The sequence below is a fragment of the Sander vitreus genome, chromosome 6 (genome assembly GCF_031162955.1).
Source record: "Sander vitreus isolate 19-12246 chromosome 6, sanVit1, whole genome shotgun sequence".
Taxonomy (NCBI): Eukaryota; Metazoa; Chordata; class Actinopteri; order Perciformes; family Percidae; genus Sander; species Sander vitreus.
This window is the reverse complement of record NC_135860.1, coordinates 2,517,785-2,539,602: the sequence shown is the minus strand read 5'-3', so window position 1 is coordinate 2,539,602 and position 21,818 is coordinate 2,517,785. Positions and strand designations below refer to the sequence as shown.

At 43.5% G+C, this 21,818-nt stretch overlaps 1 protein-coding gene across 7 annotated transcripts in view; it reads right to left on the bottom strand.

Annotated features, from left to right (window-relative positions):
- mef2d (myocyte enhancer factor 2d) overlaps positions 1-21,818 on the bottom strand; it is a 133,456-nt gene that overhangs the window by 63,651 nt on the left and 47,987 nt on the right. For all 7 annotated transcript variants that reach the window (XM_078252062.1, XM_078252063.1, XM_078252058.1 and 4 more), the window contains exon 3: positions 11,512-11,715. In XM_078252062.1, coding sequence (XP_078108188.1) covers positions 11,512-11,715 — 204 coding nt within the window. The remainder of the gene's footprint in view (positions 1-11,511; positions 11,716-21,818) is intronic.

Here is a 21,818-nt window from a genome sequence, read left to right as displayed (position 1 = left end):
ATCTTTTTCCCACCACTTTTTCTCTCCGTCTCTCTCTGTCCTCTTTTGCCCCCCTCTCTCTCTCTCTCTTGAACTGTTCCCAGAGCTTTCGCATAGCATTTTCTCTCTGTCTCTCCCCTGCTCTGGTTATGAAACCGCTGTAAAAACACTCCAAGTCTGTAAGACCGCATATTAAAACACTAACTCGTCTTTCCAGGGCTGTGTGGTACACGGTGCATGGCAGCACCTGGAACGTCTTCCCTGATTCTTAGTCTTTATTGCACGTTACGAACCAAATTTTGTCATTCCGTTTGTCCATATGGGAATTATTTCTCGGTCTACTCTGCACACACGACATCTATTGCATGTCTGTCACGAGGAGGGATCCCTTCTCTCGTTCTCTTCTGGAGGTTTCATTTCCCATTTAAAAGTTTTTTTTCTTTATCTAAAGCGATGGTCTAAGAGATAGAGATATTAAGATATTCAGACTGTGAAACCCTCTGAGGCAAATTTATGACTTTGTGCTTTAAATGCCTACTCAGATTCCTATCCTGTTGTGTTCTTCTTTAATTAAGACCGTTATTGATTTAAATCCCAATTTTGACGCTTTGTGACTTTGGCCTCTCTTGAAAAAACAGGTTCTTTAGAAAAACATGTATATTCCAAAGTAAAAGACAACCTCAGTATAAGTAATAAGTAAGTCAGTATGTTTTTTTTCTGGATAATGACTGTGTACTTGAAATGGACCCAGAAGGAAGGAGGTAGCAGGCAGAGTCCCTGCTGCCCAGCTCTGGTTAACACAAAGCACAACGTAATGTCACGTCCTATTGTAGCGTGTCGCATACATAACTGCAGAAGCCAGAAGCCAGACACCCACGGCACGCAAGCACACACACACGCACGCGCGCACAATTTACTTTAAGGTCACCTGTTGGTAAACCAAAAGAATAAAGACAGACCAAATAAAAACTGACAATGACATGTTCACTGTCCATGATTCAATAAAGGAGTCGCGCTCCCCGTTGTCAGTGCTTTTTCGTTTCCAGTATCGATGATGCATTTGTTGAAGAGACAAAAGCAAATCAAAACCATTTTATCATCTCATTTTTTGTCTATTATTGACTCGTGACCAGGGGTTGATGCGTAGACTGTATAACTGAAGGTAGAACATCTGGATCGCCCCCTGGTGGCTGGCTGGCTGACTGCAGTAGGCTATAGGTCGTACATAAACCCCGCCCCCTCCGTGTTAGCGGATGGGACATGGGCCAAACTAAACAAATCTAAATACACTTCAAATACATTTTTCCCAAAGATGGTTTCTGTCACTATAGGTAGCTCTGATGATGCTGATGTTTGTTCAAGTGTTCGTTTTTCTGATCAGATAGTTTTTTATTAGTTATTTGATTCTATTGAATCAAATTCTATTGGATTGACTCGTGATTGGTTGGGCTGGTGTATTTGGCGGGACTTTGACCGCCTGATTACTGCTGCGCAGACTCTGGCTCCAAAAATTACAAAATGGCAGCGGCCGTATCCGGGATATTTTAGCTTCACCTTTGTACAGCGGGAGGAGTGGAGACGCGTCGTCCGTCTTTATATACAGTCTATGATTGTCACAAGTGAAAACAATCGGCCGTTATAGTCAGAATATTTCCATCTTTTTATAACAAACTATTGTTATCGAGTTTGGATTCATCATCCAGACTGTTTGTATTTTCTGTTCTTGCATCCTTCTTATTTTATATTCCGACAGTTTCTGTCTGGCAACCCACGACTGCCAGCCTTAACTGGAATTATTTATCCATGAGGTTAATGGACCTCTGCTCCTGGGGGGGGGGCTCGGGACGACTTGCTTGGTTCCAGACGACGTCCCTCCGTGGCTGCAGATGGCCTGTCAGCCAAAAAAGGATAACGTCTTGGCCGGGATCAGTGAACGTTTCCCTGCACTGATGGAGGCTGAACAAAAGGGTCGGGGTCCATTTATAAAGCATTTTTCTTTCAGAAATGCTACGTGTTAGGTTTGGTTGGTTGTTTTTAAAGGAGGTGTCGGGTGTCCATCATTCTGTATCTGTACATTATGAGTGAGTCTGGAAACCAGTCACTAATACGTCAAAGCAAGGACTTTCAGTACTTAATATCTTTTTAATGGAGTCTTGGCCCTTTGTCATTGTGGGTCTATTAATCATTTTCTAAGGCGGGGCAAGATTTCGGAGTTCTGAACAGAACGATGAAGAGTGTGTGGCACAATTACGTCATCTTTGCGAAGTCCTTGACCTTGAAATGCTGCTGTAATAAGGAGAAATCACGTCCAATTAACCCTCCATCTCACTTACACAGTATGAGCCGATGAGAAGATGACTTAAAGAGCAGAAATAAAAAGATCAGATGTTATGTAGGGCTAAAATAGGGCTGGGCGATATGGAGAAAATCAAATATCACAATATTTTTGACCAAATACCTCGATATCGATACAGCAACGATATTGTAGTGTTGACTATTGGTGCTTTCACAAAATATTTACACAATGAGATTTTTGATAAATAATCATCAGTAATGTGGATATAATGACTACGTGGGTAAAGGCAAATAATATAACAGTTATAACAGTCTGGTAAGTTCAGAAAATGACGTCACTTTACTGTAACGCAGCCTTTAAAACCAGGAAGACAACACTTATGCCATATTACGATATCCAAAATATATATCTAGTCTCATATCACGATATCGATATAATATCCATATATTGCCCAGCTCTATTGGAAAATATAGAAAAATCGAACTTAACGTCTTTTTGCTATTCTGTTTTCTAAAACATTAGTCTTGGGTCTATGTCCACGGCGCCGTGGAGTAAGGTCTGGCTACACCACAGATACATTCTGGGAAAGGAAAATATAAAAAATAAACGCACTGGGTTGTTTGCATTTCTTTAGACCAATCACAATCGTCTTGGGCGGCGCTAAGTTCCCCAGGGATTTATTGGCTTGGACCTTTACCGTTGAACTGTTACTGTGCGTCGTCGTTTCCAAAAAAGGTCTAGTTTGTGTCCGTCCAGACTAAAAAGCAACCCTGGAGTTTTCAAACCAAAACGGGGGGGCAGCAGTGTTTCCAAACGTCTCCGTTTTAGGGGCTCGGAAACACCGAGTAGCGTGGATGCGAGGCGTAAACGTAGCAAAAGATTTGTTTGTTTTTCAACCAAAATGTAGTGGTGTAACATAGCCTGAGAGTGATAGGCTGAGACAGGCTTAGGTGGAACCGTTTTGTTTGATCGTTTTGGGGTTGTATAGTTTTAGTTGGAAGCGTTGAGGCTGTCATGGCGGCTAACAGAATCGGTGAAAAAAAGGGGAAATCCTGTCAAGCGTTGTCCTGCGATACGTGAGGCTCCCCTGGGTGCGACTAACGAGGATCGGGGCGGCGCCCAGAGTCCTTAACCCCCTGTGGCGAGGCTCGCTGGAGACATCTTTCTTCCTTGAGCTGCTTAAAAGAAAAAGGCATCCCACTTCTCCGCCCATCTTGCTTTCTCTCCTCGCCTATTCATCGCCACTCTTTTTAGCATTTCACTCGCTCGTGTTCCCTCGCTCTCTTCCTTCCATTGCCCTGATTGGGATCTGCAGTCAAGCGGATAAACACATCCTGGCAGGAGTGGCAGGCTGCCCACACACACACACACACACACACACACACACACACCCACCCCCCCTTTCAAGCAGCATGTGCACATCAGAGATGTGTGCATATGTATTGCCTCTAAGCATTGCACTGGAGTGAAGGAATGTCTAACCATGTGACACACACACACACACACACACACTTAAGTGCTTCTAAGCAGACAGGGACATTGCTGCGTGCATGTACGGTACATGCAGAGTGACCATACACAAACTGTGTACAGTCACCCTCCGTGCACGCAATGTGTATGTGCTTGTGTGTGTGTGTCTGCGTGACTATATCCACACTTCATAATTTATACGCAAAAGCTCTTGCTTGGAGAGACTCGCGGAGGCAGAGCGGCAAATGGGCACATTTTGTGACTATCCAATTACGTCTCTCTCTCTCTCTCTCGCTCGCTCTCTGTGTCATCTCAGCGATGTCACACCATGTGCCACTGCAGATGATCTTCGGACTTCCAATAATTCTAACATAATTCATCCTACATTGGCTGAATTTCCCCTGAAAGTCCCAACGCTGAGTGGTTCCGTTACATGTGTGCGCACAACATGCTTCCATGTGACCCAAACAAAAGACGGAGGCTGACAGAGAAATCTCCCGCTGCATTAAAACACAGCACTAGAAAACAAATATGGAGATATATAAAGGTGTTAAGAGACAAATCAAATGAAAGCCAGTAATCAAATAGTGACCTGCAGCTTCTTGGTTCAAACTGAGAAATGTTGAGGGAAAAACAACTCATTTGTTCAGATGGATTTGTTTTGCTTTTGCCACTCTTTCTCAATGTTGAGCAAGCATGACTGAAAATCAACACTTCCTGCCAATGTTTCACAGTAAGAGCCTTCTAGGTCGAGTGAAGGTACTACACCCCCGCTCACAACTTAAAATAGGCTTTTATTGTGAAACTGGAGCAGAACAGAAAATATCCAATATGATCTCAATCCAAAACCAGTCTCAAAATATCAATAATCATTAATCCTCAAATGAAAATAGTCCCCAACAAATGCACTAGTTCCTCCAGTTTGTATGCTAAACACTACAGTGAACAGCTGTTTTAAGAAATTAGTCAGCCTTGTGAAAATGAAACTATATATCTGCGAGACATTTTAAAAGATTTACATCTTCAGCAGGAACCAGTGGGCCAAGAGCCACAGACATGAGGTCAGACAAGACTGAGAGACGAAAAAATGTAATGTTATTCATTTTTATCCTTTAAATAGAGTCTTGCGGTATTTCAATGTTTCCTCCACTATATTTCAGAGCTAAATAGCAAACATTTTTCTCCATTACATGTCACTATGTTGCATGTGATGGCCGGATTTACTAGTTACCTCAATGAATTCATGTTTTACATACATACATTGTCTTTGGCTCATTAAATTGCAACTGCAAATGTGAAATAGGAAGGATTAATGGGAAATGTCTGGGGCAGACAACGCTAACACTCGCTTAACAACGAGGCATGTGCTGCTGCACGTCAGGCGAAGGGGACAGCTGAGGACAAACGCTGGAGAACGGTGCTGAATGCCTGCTGGCCTACAAAGAGAGGACGTGTGGAGGTGGGAGCTGAGGGTGTAGGAGGGCAGTGTACAGGCCGGTATAGGAGGGAAGCTCCCATGTAGGACACACACACACACACACACACACACACACACACACACACACAGACAGACAGACAGACAGACAGACAGACAGACAGACAGACAGACAGACAGACAAGCCGGCACACAACCAAGAGGCTAAGCAAGACTGAATATTGTATGAGGCGTTCTCATGGGCTGCTGCGGAGCGTGCAAACAGAGAGAGAGGAGGAGGTGGACTTATGCACACACACACACACACACACACACACACACACACACACACAAAAATGAACACATGTAAAGAGAGAGAAATAGACAGAGTGACACACTTGAAAACACAAACACATGTACGCTCACAAACAGGGCCAGTGGAGCTTGAGCTGATGTGGCCCGGAGCAGTCCAACGCCCTGCCACGACACACGCGCACACACACACACACACACACACACGCACACACACACAAACACACGCACACACAAACACACACACACACACACACACACACGAGCCATCTGCAGCTGGAGATACAGCCTACAGAAGGGCTTTACTGCTGACACTCAGACAGACAGAGAGGGAAGGATAAGAAAAGAAGGGAGAAATGGTCGTGACCGGAGTGAATCAGACGATTAGGAGGCAGGAAAGAGACGAGGAAGGGTGAGAGGAAGTGACAGCAGGGAGGGGTAATATGGCACCAAACTAAATCTTAGCCCTGACTGGACTTTGGACTTGGAAAAAAAAACCCCAAAAAAAAAAACACATTTTAACCAGAAAGTCCAATAAGAACTAAAAGTTAGTGACTAGGTCAAAACCCAGACCTTGTATAGTCAATGTGCTTAATTGTGGCCAAATTGTTACAAGAATAGTCAGCAGTGGAGTCTATAAAGTAGATGTATAATCGTAAATGTTCATCTATAGTAGCGATATGAACATGTGCATAAGACTGCGTGAACTGAATAAGGGAAATCACTGGGTACCAAAACCCGGTATAAAAACGGTCCCCAGGGCTACAACTGCAGTTAGGGCTGGGCGATATGGAGAAAATCAAATATCACGATATTGCTGACCAAATACTTTGATATCGATATTGTGCCGATATTGTAGGGTTCACAATTGCTGCTTTCCCAAAATATGCACACAATGAGATTTGTGATGAATAATCAAAAGTAATGTGGACATAATGATTAAGTGGGTAAAGGCAAATAATAGAACAGCTAGAACAGTCTGGTAGGTTCAGAAAATGACATCACTTTACTGAAATGCAGCGTTATGTCATTTAACGATATTACAATATCCAAAATCTAAGACGATATCTAGTCACATATCACGATATCGATATACTGTCCAGCCCTAACTGCAGTATATCTTATCACTCTGCAGCCTCTCGCCTGCTCTGTGTCGAGGCTGAGCTTTCATAAAAAAAACGTTCTCGTTAATACAGCCCTTTCCTAATACCGATGCTACTGGAAACCAGTGCTTGCTTCGTGTGTGAATAAAGACTGTAGTTTGCGATACTGTAACAGTAGATACAGTAATCTCAGCCGTAATGAGGTCGTGCGTCATTGCAAAGTACTATTCCCAAAGCAGGCACATTTTGGGAGGCAGGAACTAGGGCTGCACAATATATATATATATTTTTTTTTATCGTCATCGCCATGATATCAACTGGCCGTGAACACACACCGTGAAAGGCTGAGACATATCGCGAAAGACACTCACACTTCACATTCAATTCAACGTTCAATCTGTTCAACGAAAGAATGACGGAAATGATTTCCTTTCGTTCGTTTTTAATTCAACAAGCAATTTGTTGTGTTTAAGCAGAATACTGACAGCAGCAGAAATGCAGAACTGAGTACACTTTAAAAGGTGCTCTAAACGATGTCACGCGTTTTTTAGGCTACAACATTTTTTGTCACATACAGCAAACATCTCCTCAGTATCCGCGAGCTGCCTGTCCCCTGAACACACTGTAGACAGCCCAGGCTCCACAAATGACAACAAAAACAAACTGCGCCAACCTGCACCACCAAACATAAACAGTGTTCCAGCCAATAACCGACAAGAAGGATTTGGGGGTGGGTGTTGGGGGGGGGGGGTTAGTCCTCGTTTTGTTTGAAAATACTTCGAACGTCAACAAGAAGTGACGTCACCCAACATCGCTTAGAGCACCTTTAATATACGTTCATTTATCGTGAGTGATATCGTTATCGCGGTATTAAACAAGGTTATCATATATGGCATATTTCCCTCATATCGTGCAGCCCTACTCAGTAAAACAAGCGTTTTTGGGAAGCAGGAACTACATTTGGACCCAGATTTATCTGGTTGTAATGTACAGAGAGCCAAAGACAAAAAAAAACAAAAAACTTGCAGATTCTGCTCTCAACAGTTTGTGGAGTTCTTTTGCTCAATATGTCAAGATAAGGATGGTCATTTCTTTTAAAAAAACAACATTCCTTAAAAAGGTTCCTGAGAAAGTTGTAGTGGAAGAGGGCCGTTAGCTGTGTTTAAAACCCCTCCAGCACACTAGCTAGCGATCGATTTAGATGTTTGGGAATAGCTGCAGACAACTTGGACCAGCGCGATGCCTTCAAGCAGCAAGATAGAGGTCGGTGGGGCTTCCCGGGATTTATGAGGTGAATCAAACAATCTTTGAAGCTGTTGGGCTTCTTCCAATAATGTATTTCATTAAAAAAAGAAAACGGCCTGAAAAAAAAGTGGAAATACAACCAATCGTTAGTTCCCCACTCCTGGGACACAGGTAGGTATCACTTTGCTCATAATGTTTGAAATTGATATTTCATTCTGTTGGAATATTCTTAATTGTCGAGGCGATCATGCAGGAGTTTAGAAGCAGCTGATAAAGGCAGTCCTGGGGATTCACTCCCACTATAATCCTTATTTTTCCTCTGTTGTTATTTTAGATTACCAATATTACTTCATACAATTTGACCCTGAGTACAGACGTGGAAATAATCAGAAATACTTTATTGATTCCAGAGGGTACATAATGAGGTTATAATAAATTGGTTTATAATGGTTCTTCCAAAATAATGTGGCCAATTTGACAACATCTCCCAATTAAAAGTCCCTGGTAATTCATAAAAACATATGATTCTTGTGACAAAACCCATCCAGACTGGGTGACTGAGTCTTTTATTGGAGGTACATTTATTCCCAAGCCGACCATTCTCATTTTGGAGACCTTTTGGAGACCTTTTGCTTCCCTTAGCTTTGCTGTGTGCATCTTTGTGGGGACATGACTTTAACCTGAGCTTTTGACATGCCACTGAATATGTGGTGGTGACTTGCTGTTGACAGTGTTTGTGGTTGACCGATCCTGAACTGCTGCAGCAATGCGTGTAAAAACAAGTGAGAAAAAGATTCAAAGCCAAGCGAGATCCCGCTTTAAGTCAACGCTCATATGAAGCCTAAGTGCTGTACTGCAGTGTACACGGCTCGCTGAGTCATACCTAACCATCTTGTGTTCAATTCATGAGAGGGCCATTACGTATGAAAGGGTCAGCAAGGCATGTGAATGTGCTCCGTGTTCGGTCAATGAGCTCCAGCAAAGCTTTTTTCCCACAGGGAAGAAAAAAACGTAAGGAAAATATACTCCTATTACAAAAAAACATCAAAATGGACCTAAATGATTGCCCTCACACCTTCTTTCCTAAGCTCATCAATGACCTCTCTTCCACTCGATATGCAAAAACGAACACACATTTTTCAGCCGCTCGACCACTCTTCCTCTATCTGGTGGCCATTTTGTGCCAAGGTGCTTTCCAATTGGTTCCAGGCGTCCTCCTTTGGCTTGTTGCTGTTGTTGTTGTTTGTGTTGTGGGAGAGGTTTCTGGGTAACTACAGGGCTGATGCCAGAGGTGTAAGGGAGAGGGGGAGAAGGGGGGAAGCCCAGCTGTCCCTACCTCTGCCCTCCCTGTGAGCTAGCAGGCAGTAAGCCAAAGTACAGCCATAGACAACACTGGACTCTCAACTGGACTGGACTAGAGTGGTCTGTTGCATTTTCTCCCCATTTTCCCCTTACAGGAATAGTTCAACATTATGGTAAATACAGTTACTGGCTTTTTTGCCAAAAGGCAAATGAGAAATCGACGCCACTCTCATATCTGTCTGTTAAATATGAAGCTACAGCCAGGGGTCAATTAGCTTAGCTTATAGGGGTTTTTTTTATTTAAAAAAAGAAATTTAATAAAAAAAAAAAAATGTTATTTTTTTAAACGTTACAAGGGCATAGTTAATGAGCATCATTCCTCAATGCCAGAGTGACAAATTCAAATTGTGCTCTTGCGTGAACTCTGGATTTCCACGGTAGGGTTAGACTGGAAACAGGGGGAAACCGTTAGCCTAGCCATGCTCAAAGCTAACACAATTCCACTGCTCATTTTACTTTGGTTTTTGTACAGATTAAAACAGAAACTATGAAATGAAAAATGTTAATTAATGTGATTAAGAAGTGCTGGTAGGTGTTTTTTTTTGGCTAGCGGTTTCTACTCTTTACGTTAAGCTAAGCTAATCGACCCGTGGTTTTAGCTTTATATTTAAAGAGACGGACATGAGAGTGAAGCCCAATTTATGGTCCTGCGTCAAATCTACGCCGTAGGTACGTGTACCCTACGTCGGACCCTAAGCCATAGCCTGACGTGCACCCCTCACAAAATGTAACTGCATCTCGCGGCAACGCAGACCGCAGCTACTGTGATTGGTCCGTTTGGCCATGGCTTGGCAGTGTCACATTTCCTTTACTCATTTCTGGGTTCTCCTTCTCCGTGAACAACATGAAATCAAGGGTTAACTTCTTCTGCTACAGCTTTCCGAGTGGTCAGAAAGCACAGGGGAGACACTTTGTTTCTCCGTCTACGCCACCAGAGTCGGTACTCGCTCCGAAGCTAATCCCCATCACACTCTCACTCGCTCTGCCACACACTCCCCAGCACACACACACACACGCCGGCCCTGCTATTCCCTCAAAGAGATACGCTAGAACGACGCAGACACCGGCGCACAAGTATAAACCTCAGGCCACTTACGTAGGCTACGGCGTAAGCTCTGCGAAGAGCCCCGCGCAGAACCATAAATCCCGCTCGACATTGATCTTCTTATCGAACTCTCAGCAAAAACGTGAATCAGCGTATTTCCTTAACTGTCAAATGCCAAATTATTCCTTTAAGTAGACTTCATTTGTTGTAAACTACTGTAACGGTGGTGTCTTTTTGCAGCAGAAAACACAACAATTGTGCACGTGGGGTCATAAAATCCAGATCAGGACATGACCAGGCTTAAGGGCTTTTCACACGGGGAGCGACACTTCGCCTGCGTAGTCGCGGGGTCTACTACGCTCCGCATGTGAAGGGCAACGCTCCGCATGTGAAGGGCAACGCTCCGCGATTAACCGACAGGGGATCAATTTGTGGTAACCATGGGGATTGTGTGCACTACTGTATCCCTGCCGTACAACTGAATGAAATTAGCCGACTGTGGTATTGTATATCCCTAATCACAGGTCGATTTCTAACAAACAGTGGCAGTAATAGTCTTTCCTAACCACGGACTGTTATTGTTGATAGCTAAAGTTAGCAAAATTAGCATAGTCATGATTACGGACGTTACCCGATAAATCCAGTCTTGTGATGGTGCTCTGACAAGCAGAAGCCCCGCTGTCAAACTAATAAACTCTTGTTCTGGAGTACTGGAGTGACGCAACGATAAAGACAAGTAACTAAGACTACAGCAAACTGATTTTTCCACACTATGAATTCAAAAATGTTTCTGGAGAGCAGCATGCTCACGAGTGACGTCAACACATTTTTTAAGACGACGTAAAGGCACCTGCCGTGACATCTCTGATTAGGAGCGGGACCTGTAGCATTCTTAGAAGTCTCTGCACTAAAGATTGTGACCCAAGACACCTTCAGCCTACAAGTCGACATTGTCCTTAAAGGGTAATTTCGGTATTTTTCAACCTGGACCTTATTTTCCCACGCATTGGTGTCTGAGTGACTAATGTTAACAGAAATCTATGAAATCGGTCCAGTATTGAGCGAGAACGCTGTCAACGTAAGCCGCAAACTGGGCTACAATATAACCATACAGGACGAATGCGCACCGCCAATTCCCGTCCACTGACCATTGCTTCCATCATTAACAGGGAGTAAGGGAACTTATTTATCATGATCAAATCAATGCCAGCGTGTTATATTTAGGCAAGTATTTCCGGTTGTTTCCCCCACCACAGCCCCCCCCCCATCCCACCCCACGCTTTACCTCGATGATGTCGGCGTTGGTCCGGCTCTCGTGCGGCTCGTTGTACTCGGTGTACTTGAGCAGGACCTTGTCCATGTCGGTGCTGGCGTACTGGAACAGCTTGTTGGAGTGGTTGAAGATGATGAGGGCGATCTCGCAGTCGCACAGGACGCTCAGCTCGTACGCCTTCTTCATCAGACCGAACTTCCGCTTGGTGAACGTCACCTGGTGGGGAGAGGGAACCAAAGACGAAGAGGGGGGGGGGAAAGAAACACATTTTTGGCGTTGGCAAAAGGTTTCAGTTTTAAATCAGTAATAAATGATACAAGACGCTGCTAATAAATCTCAATCAAAAGCCATATGTTTCTAAAACAAATTTTTAAAAAAGCTTTTATTTTCTAGTTCAGCAATGTTTCACAATACTGATACTCATTACAGGAATATTCTTTCAAAAATAAAAGGGAAACTAAGCTGGGGGACCAGAGGAATTCTTCTTTTAAGAAAAGAATGTCTTGAGGCCACCCTTTTGTGCTAAATATTACATGATGTGGTCCCAGAGCTGGCCCAGAGTCCCAGGGACATGCAAAGGACAAGAGATTGCAAAGACACGTGTTATTAACCCCTAGGTTCATTTTGCGCCGGATTTGTCCTTAACAGCATCGTCTTGCAGCTGGAAACAGAACAAATTATGGGTTAAAAACATTCTACGAAAGACGAGCCATAGTTTCTACAAGAAAAGGTTGGATTTAAAGAAATAGTCTGACATATTGATGAAAAAAAAACTCTTGGATGGATGAGAGAATTGATACCACTCTCACGTCTGTCTGTTGAGCATGAAGATGAAGCCCCGGCAAAGGTAGCTTAGCTTAGCACAAAGACTAGAAACAAGGGGAAACAGCTAGCCTGGCTCTGTTTAAAGTCTGCATACCGTGCCGAAACCCAAGAGTAAAGGCGACAAGTTGGGCCGGAAGCAGTGACTTCTAAAGTTGTGTCGTCAAATTCACGGTGAGCGAAAAAAAAAAAAACGTATTTCCCTAAATGTTGTACTATTCCTTTAAGGCTGAACTGGGGTTCTAGGGGTGGTGATGGCGCAGTGGATCGAACCAAGGTCTCCCACACCACACATGCCTTTGGTGCGGGAGACCTTGGTTCGATTCCCACTGCGATACATCAACCAATGTGTCCCTGAGCAAGACACTTAACCCCTAGCTGCTCCAGAGGACCTCTGATGTATAGCAATTGTAAGTCACTTTGGATAAAAGCGTCAGCTAAATGACATGTAATGTAATGTAACTTAAGTTCATCCTGGACCAGAGACCAATCATTTTGCATTTTGTAACACCCCAAATCACTGTTCTGTAGTTGTGCATTCAGGCATTTCATGAATTTTCATTTTTATTTGGGGGAAAAAAAAGGATTTATTGTATGAAAGTACTGTGTGCTTTAGGAAACAGACTTCTAGACAGAGTGTCTAAACATGCTCTCTTTCAAGTGCGCCGCTTGTATTTTTTTACACACACACACACACACACACACCTCGTTGTTTTCACACTCTGTTGTGCTCTTTTCCATGCTCCCTTTCAACCTCACACACACACACACACTCTTTCCCGCTCTCTTTTCCACACTCTCCTTCTGTCGCACATTTTTTCTCTCTTTTCCACACAAACGCACACAGTTGTACGAGCCCCCTCGGTTGTGAACAAGCAGAACAGAACTGGAAGTGTTGCAGAAGCACAGGGACCCTTGTTGCCTCCCGGTTAGCTTTACGAGTGCCAACTGGTTTTTCCAATCCAGGGAGATTTGGCTTTGTTTGGATTAAAACACACACACAGGATTGCACAAACACAAAAACACACAGAGAGAGATAAAGATTAAGAAATGGATTCCAGGTACCGATACAATATCTCGTGTTTGATATGGCAGAAAATGCAAAGAGAAAGTGTGTGCACAGATGGGATGCTGGAATTATCTGAAGGTGTTTAAAAAAAAAAAAAAAAAAAAGGGTAGAAAGGTTTCCATGCATGCTGCTCTCCAGGCCACGCCCACGAGTGACGTCAACACATTTTCCATCAGACGTAAAAGGCTAAAATACCTGCCGTGACATCACGGATTAGGGGGCGGGACCTATAGTGTAGCATTCTTAGAAGTCTCAGCACTAAAGATTGTGACCCAAGACCACTTCAGCCTGCAAGTCGACATTGTCCTTAAAAGGGTAATTTCGCTATTTTTCAACCTGGACCCTATTTTCCCATGCATTGGTGTCTGAGTGACTAATGTGAATAAATATCTATGAAACTGATCCAGTATTTAGCGAGACAGCCGTCACCGGCAGCCGCGAACCGGGCTGCAATGTATTCCTATAGGGCGAATGCGCAGCGTCAATTCCCGCCCACTAAAAGTGCTGTTTTTGCCACTGACAGACTCAGAATACTATTCTAAGGGCCCTATTTTAATGATCGAAGCGCACGTCGTGAAGCGCCTGGCGCAGGTGCGTTTAGGGCGTGTCCAAATCCACTTTTTCTAGTTTGACGGCAGAAAAAAGGGTCCGTGCGCCGGGCGCATGGTTCAAAAGGGTTGTACTTAGTGTCTTCATTAATCATAGGTGTGTTTTGGGCGTAACATGCAATAAACCAATCAGAGATCATCTCCCTTTCCCTTTAAAAGCCAGGCGTGTTTGGACCTTGGAGCATTGCCATTGTGATGGCGGATTTGCACCGTAATATTTTTATTTGTAATATTTTGCATGTTTGTGTGCTCGATTCAATATTTTGCAATATATTTCGACAGGATTTTTTTTAAAGTATAATTTTAGAAAAACTAATATTTTAAAAAAAAGACATGATGTGCATAAAGTCAAAGAAGTTTACTTTGGGTAAACAATTCAGTACACTGAAAATCAAACTGCCAGTTTGGGATTGTGGTTCACAGGTTCTTAGTGAGCTAATGTTTATATGCTAAAGTAGGCCAAAGTTCAGCCATAGCTACATTGTTAGCTTCTAGTAAAAAGTCAGGCACTGCTAGGCACTGTTAGGCAAGGACACTAGTGGTGCGTCTCAGCATAGCCATCTAGCAGTAGGGGGTTAAAACACAACATAAACGTGAACCACTGTCTTACATGAATATTTTTGCACGTAAACTAAAAACAAATGAAAATCTATATAGTATTGCTAATAAAATATTGTGATACTCAAGTGTATCGATTTGTTCGTACACCCCTAGACAATACCAAAGTTACATTAATAAAAACTTAACCTAAAAGTAGAAGTTCAGAGGCCGATGGACACCGACAGTCTTTAAGGTCTTTTCTAGTCATAGTTATTATACTGTAATCCCGTTGGCAAAACAATGCATGTCTGACACACTGATAGTACAATGATGAATGTAGTGCTACTATGGTTTACCTGCACCGACACAGACTGTGGTTCTTCTTCGGCTCTGCCTGGTTTGAACTGAATGTAATTGAAATGAATTGAATAAGAAAAGAGAGAGAGAGGAAAGAGATAGAGGGGTGGAGATAAGATAAGACATGGAGGATGAAAGCTAGCGAAGCAGCAATGGGAGACCTTCAATCTCTCCATCTTTCCGTCTCACAATCACTCCATCGCTCGTATCTCTTGCCTCCTTTTCACTTCTGCGCAGGACACGTTTAAGTCTCTCTCTCTCTCTCTCTCTCTCTCTCTCTCTCTCTCTCTATTCTCACCCTCCTTTTCTCTTCCCCTCTCTTCTCTCTGTCGCTTTTTTTTCCACATCCTCCCTCGCTCCCTGCTTCCCCCCCACCCCCTCATTGCTTCCTGCTACCACAAATCAAATTATATCAGGGTCGTATCCATGGGCAACAGACTCCCCTCCTGCTACCATCATCTTACCTCCCTCACCCCCCCCCCCCCCCCCATCTTCATCTCTCTGCCTATCTACATATCGCTGATCTCACACACACACACACACACACACAGAATGAGCAGATAAATTATGTGGTGATGTAGGAAATTACGGCTGTGCAGGATGACGAGAGCGCTCGGGTGATGAAGAGACAAGCCACTGCAAATAACATCAACAACTGTGCTCCTAACAAATGATACATAAGGTTACCTGCCAGAGCTGAAAACATACAGGACTCCAAAACATCTTTTCTTATATTAGAGAAAGTGGGCAGCGGGGTGCCCACTTTGAGTCTCAGTTTCGACCCCCCCCCCGTTTGCCACAATGGAAAAACAAGCTGGAGGTTATCGGCATTAAGAAGAGAATTGCCAGGTAACCAATGGCAACTGAAGACCAAGACATCCTCAGTAAGGACAGAAAGAAAGAAAGAAAGAAAGAAAGAAAGAAAGAAAGCAAGAAAGGGGGCGAGTGGTTTCGTGTGTGGGTCTGTGTGCGATTGTGTGTGTGTGACTGTGTGTGTATATGTTTGTCTGTGTGTGTGTGCATGTGTGCGTGCGTGTATGACTGTGTGTGTGTGCGACTGCGTGTGCGACTGCGTGACTGTGTATTGTTGTGTGTGTGTGTGTGTGTGTGTGTGTGTGTGTGTGTGTGCATGCGTGTGTGCGTATTGTTGTCTGTGTGTGTCTGTGTGCATGCGTGTGTGACTGTGTGTGCGTGTCTGTGTGCAGGTGTGTGTGTGCGTGACTGTGTGTCTTTGTGTGTGTGTGTGTGTGTGCGTGCGTGACTGTGTGTCTGTGTGTGTGTGTGTGTGCGTGCGTGCGTGACTGTGTGTCTTTGTGTGCGTGACTGTGTGTGTGTGTGTGTCTTGGCGAGGTTGTGGTTGTGTGGCAGATGGATGAGGAAACCACCACTGACAACCGCAACCTCCTCTCGCTGTTTGGTGTAGCTCAAGCCTCCCTTTTCATTCGCTGGCTTCCAGTCTCGCTCCCACAGTCAGTCAGGTCTGAGCCAGACGGAACGAGATGCCGATCATTAAGTGAAGGCATTAGTGCTGGTGAAAGATCATGGAATGAATGAAACTTGCTTTTCAACTTAAAAAAAAAAAAAAAATGACTCTTCTCCCTGCCCTGGGTTAGCCTCATTTTTCGGTGTAATGTGACAGCTAATATATATATTATCTGCTGATTTGTATAGCCATATGAGGAGTGTGGAGTTCCAAAGTGAAGGGATGAATCTCTCCAAAGCTATTTTCTTTTAATGATATCCTCAACGTAACATTTATTTCAGGCATCTTTGGTTTTCAGAAGTATAAGCCTGTCCGCTTTCTAATAGGGCCGCACGATATGAGGGAAATATCCGATTGCAAGGATCGGTACCAAACAAAGACTTTTTTTCCTTTAGTCTGTAGGATAGGGTCTGTAGGCCGGGACGTCTCTGCAGCACCACAATACTTTATTTTAGAATGGTTTGACACATATTTTGCCTTTAACAAATATTGTGCCCCCCTGCGACTTCCCCACTAGTTCATATTGTGATTTCGATAAATATATACGGTTAATTGTGCAGCCCTACTTTCTAACTGTTAGGAGACTGACCGTCGAGACATTTCCAAGGCTTGGATGGACATGAAACTCTCCTGGTTCAATCATCAATGCAAATCATGTCTCCCCCCCCCCCCATCAGTTCCATAGTGTAGTCTGGATTGAATGCCTCTAAATACTACGATACCCATGAGCTTCAGATAAGCAAATCAAGTTGTTACAATTGAGTCCAATTCACTGCTCCACAGTTGCCAAATTCATCCCTAACTGACCCAGAATCTGACAGGGAACGGACTTAAACTGCTAAATGTCTAATTAGGTCGATGTGTCGTCCCAAAATGCTTCCTGGGAGTCACAGAGTTATACTGATGACACAACCAGGCGAGTTTCATGATCATCCAAGCTAGGGCTGGGCAATATATCGATATGTATATCGACTTTGATATGTGACCTAAAAATGTAAAATCACGATTAATTGAACATTCTACCTCGATAACGATGAATGAACGATCATTGATCACGTTGTTCTAAATCATCTTTTCTGAAGCCAAAATGTTTCCAGACGATGAATGGTTCATATGCTTTTACGTCCGTTTTGGTGAGCCCAGAGGGAAAATATGGCATTTTAAAAGTAGCCTACATTTACAGCAGCTAGCTAACTGCAGAGAAAGGGGGATATTTTTCCATACTGGAACCGGGTTTCTGTACCCAACCCTAGCCCTACATCGATATATGAGGCTAGATGTCGTCGTAGATTTTGGATATCGTAATATCGTGATATGCAAGTGTTGTCTTTTAGTCATTGTGTCCGCATTATTGGTGATTATTCATCAAAACTCTCATTGTGTTAACATTTTGTGAAAGCAAGTCAACCCTACATTATCGCCGCAATATCGACATTGAGGTATTTGTTAAAAAATATTGTGATGTCTGATTTGTTCCATATCGCCCAGCTCTAATCCGAGCCTGTCCTAACATCATCTATGCAGAAAATCAACCCGACTTTTGATGCCTTTAAAAAAAAAAAAATAAAAAAAAAATAAAACTCCTCACACTTTGCAACTAGGTGTGATGTTCCTTTGCATTGCGCTGGATGTTGTACAGTTTTTACTTGGCATAATATAATAATATTGGATTTATGGTTCTTTGATTTCTGGAAGGAAGACAGTATTCCTCCTCCAGCTAGAAGAGTCACAATGTCGACCCATCAGATCAATCCAAGCATTTCCAGTTGGTTTTTTTGTTCTTCCTCATTTTTCTTTGTCTTCATAAGAAATGTGGTAGTTGAGATGCTGTCATGTTTCCAGCCGGGGCCCACACTCTGAACGCTGTTTATTTTGTGGAGCTTATGGCAGCATCTCTAAATCAACACGTAGGAGGGTGACGGGGCTGCATGTACTCCAAAAAAAACTATTCATTTGATTTCCATTCACTGTTCATTAACTGAAGCAACACAGAGCAAGCGTGTAGAAAGCTTAACACGGTGTTCCACCTCCAAGACAGCTGACTTGTTCTGAATGTTACTGATAGAAGAACAGAATCTAGTTTGGCTGTAGGGCTGCACAGAATATTGTTTTTTTTAAAAATCGCCATCGCAATATCAACTGGCGCAATAAACAAACTGCGAAAGGCTGCGACATGTTGCAAAAGACACTCGTCGATTTTGTTGCGTTAGCTGAAAGATAGTCTATATCGACGACATTTCATTTCCGGGATTGCCCGGATGTCCCTCACCTTCCGCTTTCTTTGTGTTGTCATTTTATTTAACTCCGGTCGATATTCTGGTACATTTCATTAGTACAGAGAGTCCGGCCACTCTCCATTGACAAGTGTTAACTTCCTTGAAGGCGGGTACTCTGTTGAAGTTTAAAACTATTGGATCTGCCCAGAGCCACTCTGGATCTGCCATAACCAATCGCTAACGTTCGGTCGTAACGTCGGCTTAGCGTCGCTAGCGTTGGCCTTAGCCAACTCCTTCACCACTAACGGAGCGAGCTGGAAAATCAAACTGTTCCCGAACCCCGTGGAGAGGAGGGCCACAACATCATGGCCACCAACAAAACTCAGCAAAGATTGTTCTTGCTCGGCCTTTAACTTCTGGATATTCGGCAGCGTTGCCACAACGGACGGAATGGCTTCGCTCGCATCTTTCTCCGCCGCCATTACGGAACTACAACTCAAACTAGTGCACGACCTCAACGTCATCGTTCTCAGCCACTCCCTCTGTTTACCAGATTGGACCGGTAAAGATTTGACCGGAGAAAACCCAAGAATATACCACAAACCCAAACGTAGTACTGAAGGAAAATGAAAATTGAGTGGAAGTACGTAGGAGGGCGGAGCCAGGCTAGAACTTGTGCTTCCGGGTCAAAATTGAAAAGGAACTTTTTCCTTTTTGTTGGCGCTTCTTCCAACGTTTGTGTCGCTTTGTTTTATTATTCATGGTCAATAAACCTGATTTATATGACATAATTATATGACGTAATTATATTACATAATTCCTTAGTTTAAAACAAGCAGAAATTATGAATGTTGAGTGGATCACAGACTGGTTTATGTCAAAGTTTAGTCAGCAGGCGGTTTTGAAACCATTTAAACATTTCTTTTCAAATACTATGAATTGAATAAAACATCAAAATTCTATGAAAGTAGTCATTCATTTTACCTGCAAAGAACGAAAGAGTTTTCTGTTGCGCGACTAAAACTACTTTAGAACGTACACACGTTCCACCAAAACAAGTTCCTTCCCGAGGCTATTTTGCAGAGGCACCGTGGCTCCGTCCGGCCCTTAGCGCCGCCCAAGACGATCGTGATTGGTTCCAAGAAATGTCAATAAACCAGAGCACGTTTTTCTCCCATCCTGGAATGCTGTGCAGACTATAGCCAGACCCTCCTCCGAAGCGCTGTGGAGGAAGATCTGGCAATGAAAAAAAATATCAGTAGAGAACTGCTTTTTGAAATGTAACTGTTGCTCTTTTTTTTTTAAGTGGTGCCTTATATATTCAATTCAATGTTCAATAAAAGACCGTTCAAAAATGATTTCCTTTCATTTGTTTCAAATTCAATTTAAAAAATAGTTTATTTATCGACAGTACTGTCGTTATCGCAATATTCATCAACATTATCGCATGCTGCATATTTTCCTCGTATCTAGCAGCCCTGTTTGGATGTGTAAAGCGCTCTGGTTACGTATCCGACAAGCAGGGAACAAAATGTCAATGTGCAGTAGGCCTGTCACGATGACACATTTTGCTGGACGTTAAATTGTCCCAGAAATGATTGCAATAAACGATAATATTGTCGTTCTGAGACCATTTTCATCTAATATAATGATAATGGCATAATAATGCAGGTACACATTTTCATAGATCAACAAACTTTTATTTCTAAAGAATATTTAACACTGGAACTGGAAGACATTTTAAATAGCCCCAATATGTCTTTGATCATATTTGTTGTTGTACAGTTGTGGAATTGCCGTTTGTGACCCAGGCAATTCCTACTGGCTGTCAAACGTTTGCAGCATTCCTCGAGTGTTAGTGATAGACTACAGACTCACTCGTGTGCTACGTTTAACAATTATTTATTAAACACCAAATATTAAATTTAAATAATAATATATAATTAATACATTATATCCATCTATATCTATGTGGCCATCTGCCACATGGCGAGTAAATGTTTGTGCCAAAATAGTTCTGTTTTTCAGTCTTCATTTTGGTGAAGGTGCAGCTACTTTCTTCTGCTGTCTGCAGGTCGGAGCTTCGCGGGGGCGGGCCGACACACACGCGCGCACACACACACACACACACACACACACGCGCCACTTTCCTGAAACCGCTTGTGAGACAGTCCACACACGCGTGTATGTCCGAACCTGTCTCCACCGCCTCCACCTGCAGGTTGTCAACTGTGTGGTTTGAATGAAAGGGAGAAAACAGGACGCCGAGTAACACGGCGGATATCGCTCATATACTTGGTGGATTCAGGCATCAGAAGGTCATCGCCCCGATCGGTTTGCCACACTGATTAAGAAACCACTGGCTGCTCGTTAATCGCGGCCAATGAGTAATCTTTGATTCTCTGACACCACGGCTGTGTGTTAGCACAGAGTCACCTTATTGACAACGTGTTCCAACACCTGATACACAACGCTGGCTGCAACCAGAGCCTGCCCGACCGGAAAACGCTCGCAACCCCCCTCCTCCTCCTCCTTTATGTCCAATTGTGTACTGATGAATAACCATCCATATAACACCCCCCCCCAAGGCTCTGTTTGCTCTCCTTTATGGAAATGCAACCCGCTAAGATTGATGAGGAGAAAACTGAGGATGATTTTTCCGAAACCCTTCGGCCAGCTCGCTCTCGCACTGCTCAGGTCTCATTCAGACAGCCACCTTGTTTCTCTCCGTCTTGTGTGTGTGTTGTTTTTTTTCCCCCCATTCTCTATCCGCTTTTGAAGGTGGGCACGTCAAATCCATTACTCAATCTGCTCAATGGAGCGAAGCCCATTTACCAGTTGACTCATTTTAGATGGATCATTTACCCTTTCATCCTCTCTGACAATGCCACGGATGAAACCAGAGGGACTGAGGCTGAAGGTCATCGCCCCGATCGGTTTGCCACACTGATTAAGAAACCACTGGCTGCTCGTTAATCGCGGCCAATGAGTAATCTTTGATTCTCTGACACCACGGCTGTGTGTTAGCACAGAGTCACCTTATTGACAACGTGTTCCAACACCTGATACACAACGCTGGCTGCAACCAGAGCCTGCCCGACCGGAAAACGCTCGCAACCCCCCTCCTCCTCCTCCTTTATGTCCAATTGTGTACTGATGAATAACCATCCATATAACACCCCCCCCAAGGCTCTGTTTGCTCTCCTTTATGGAAATGCAACCCG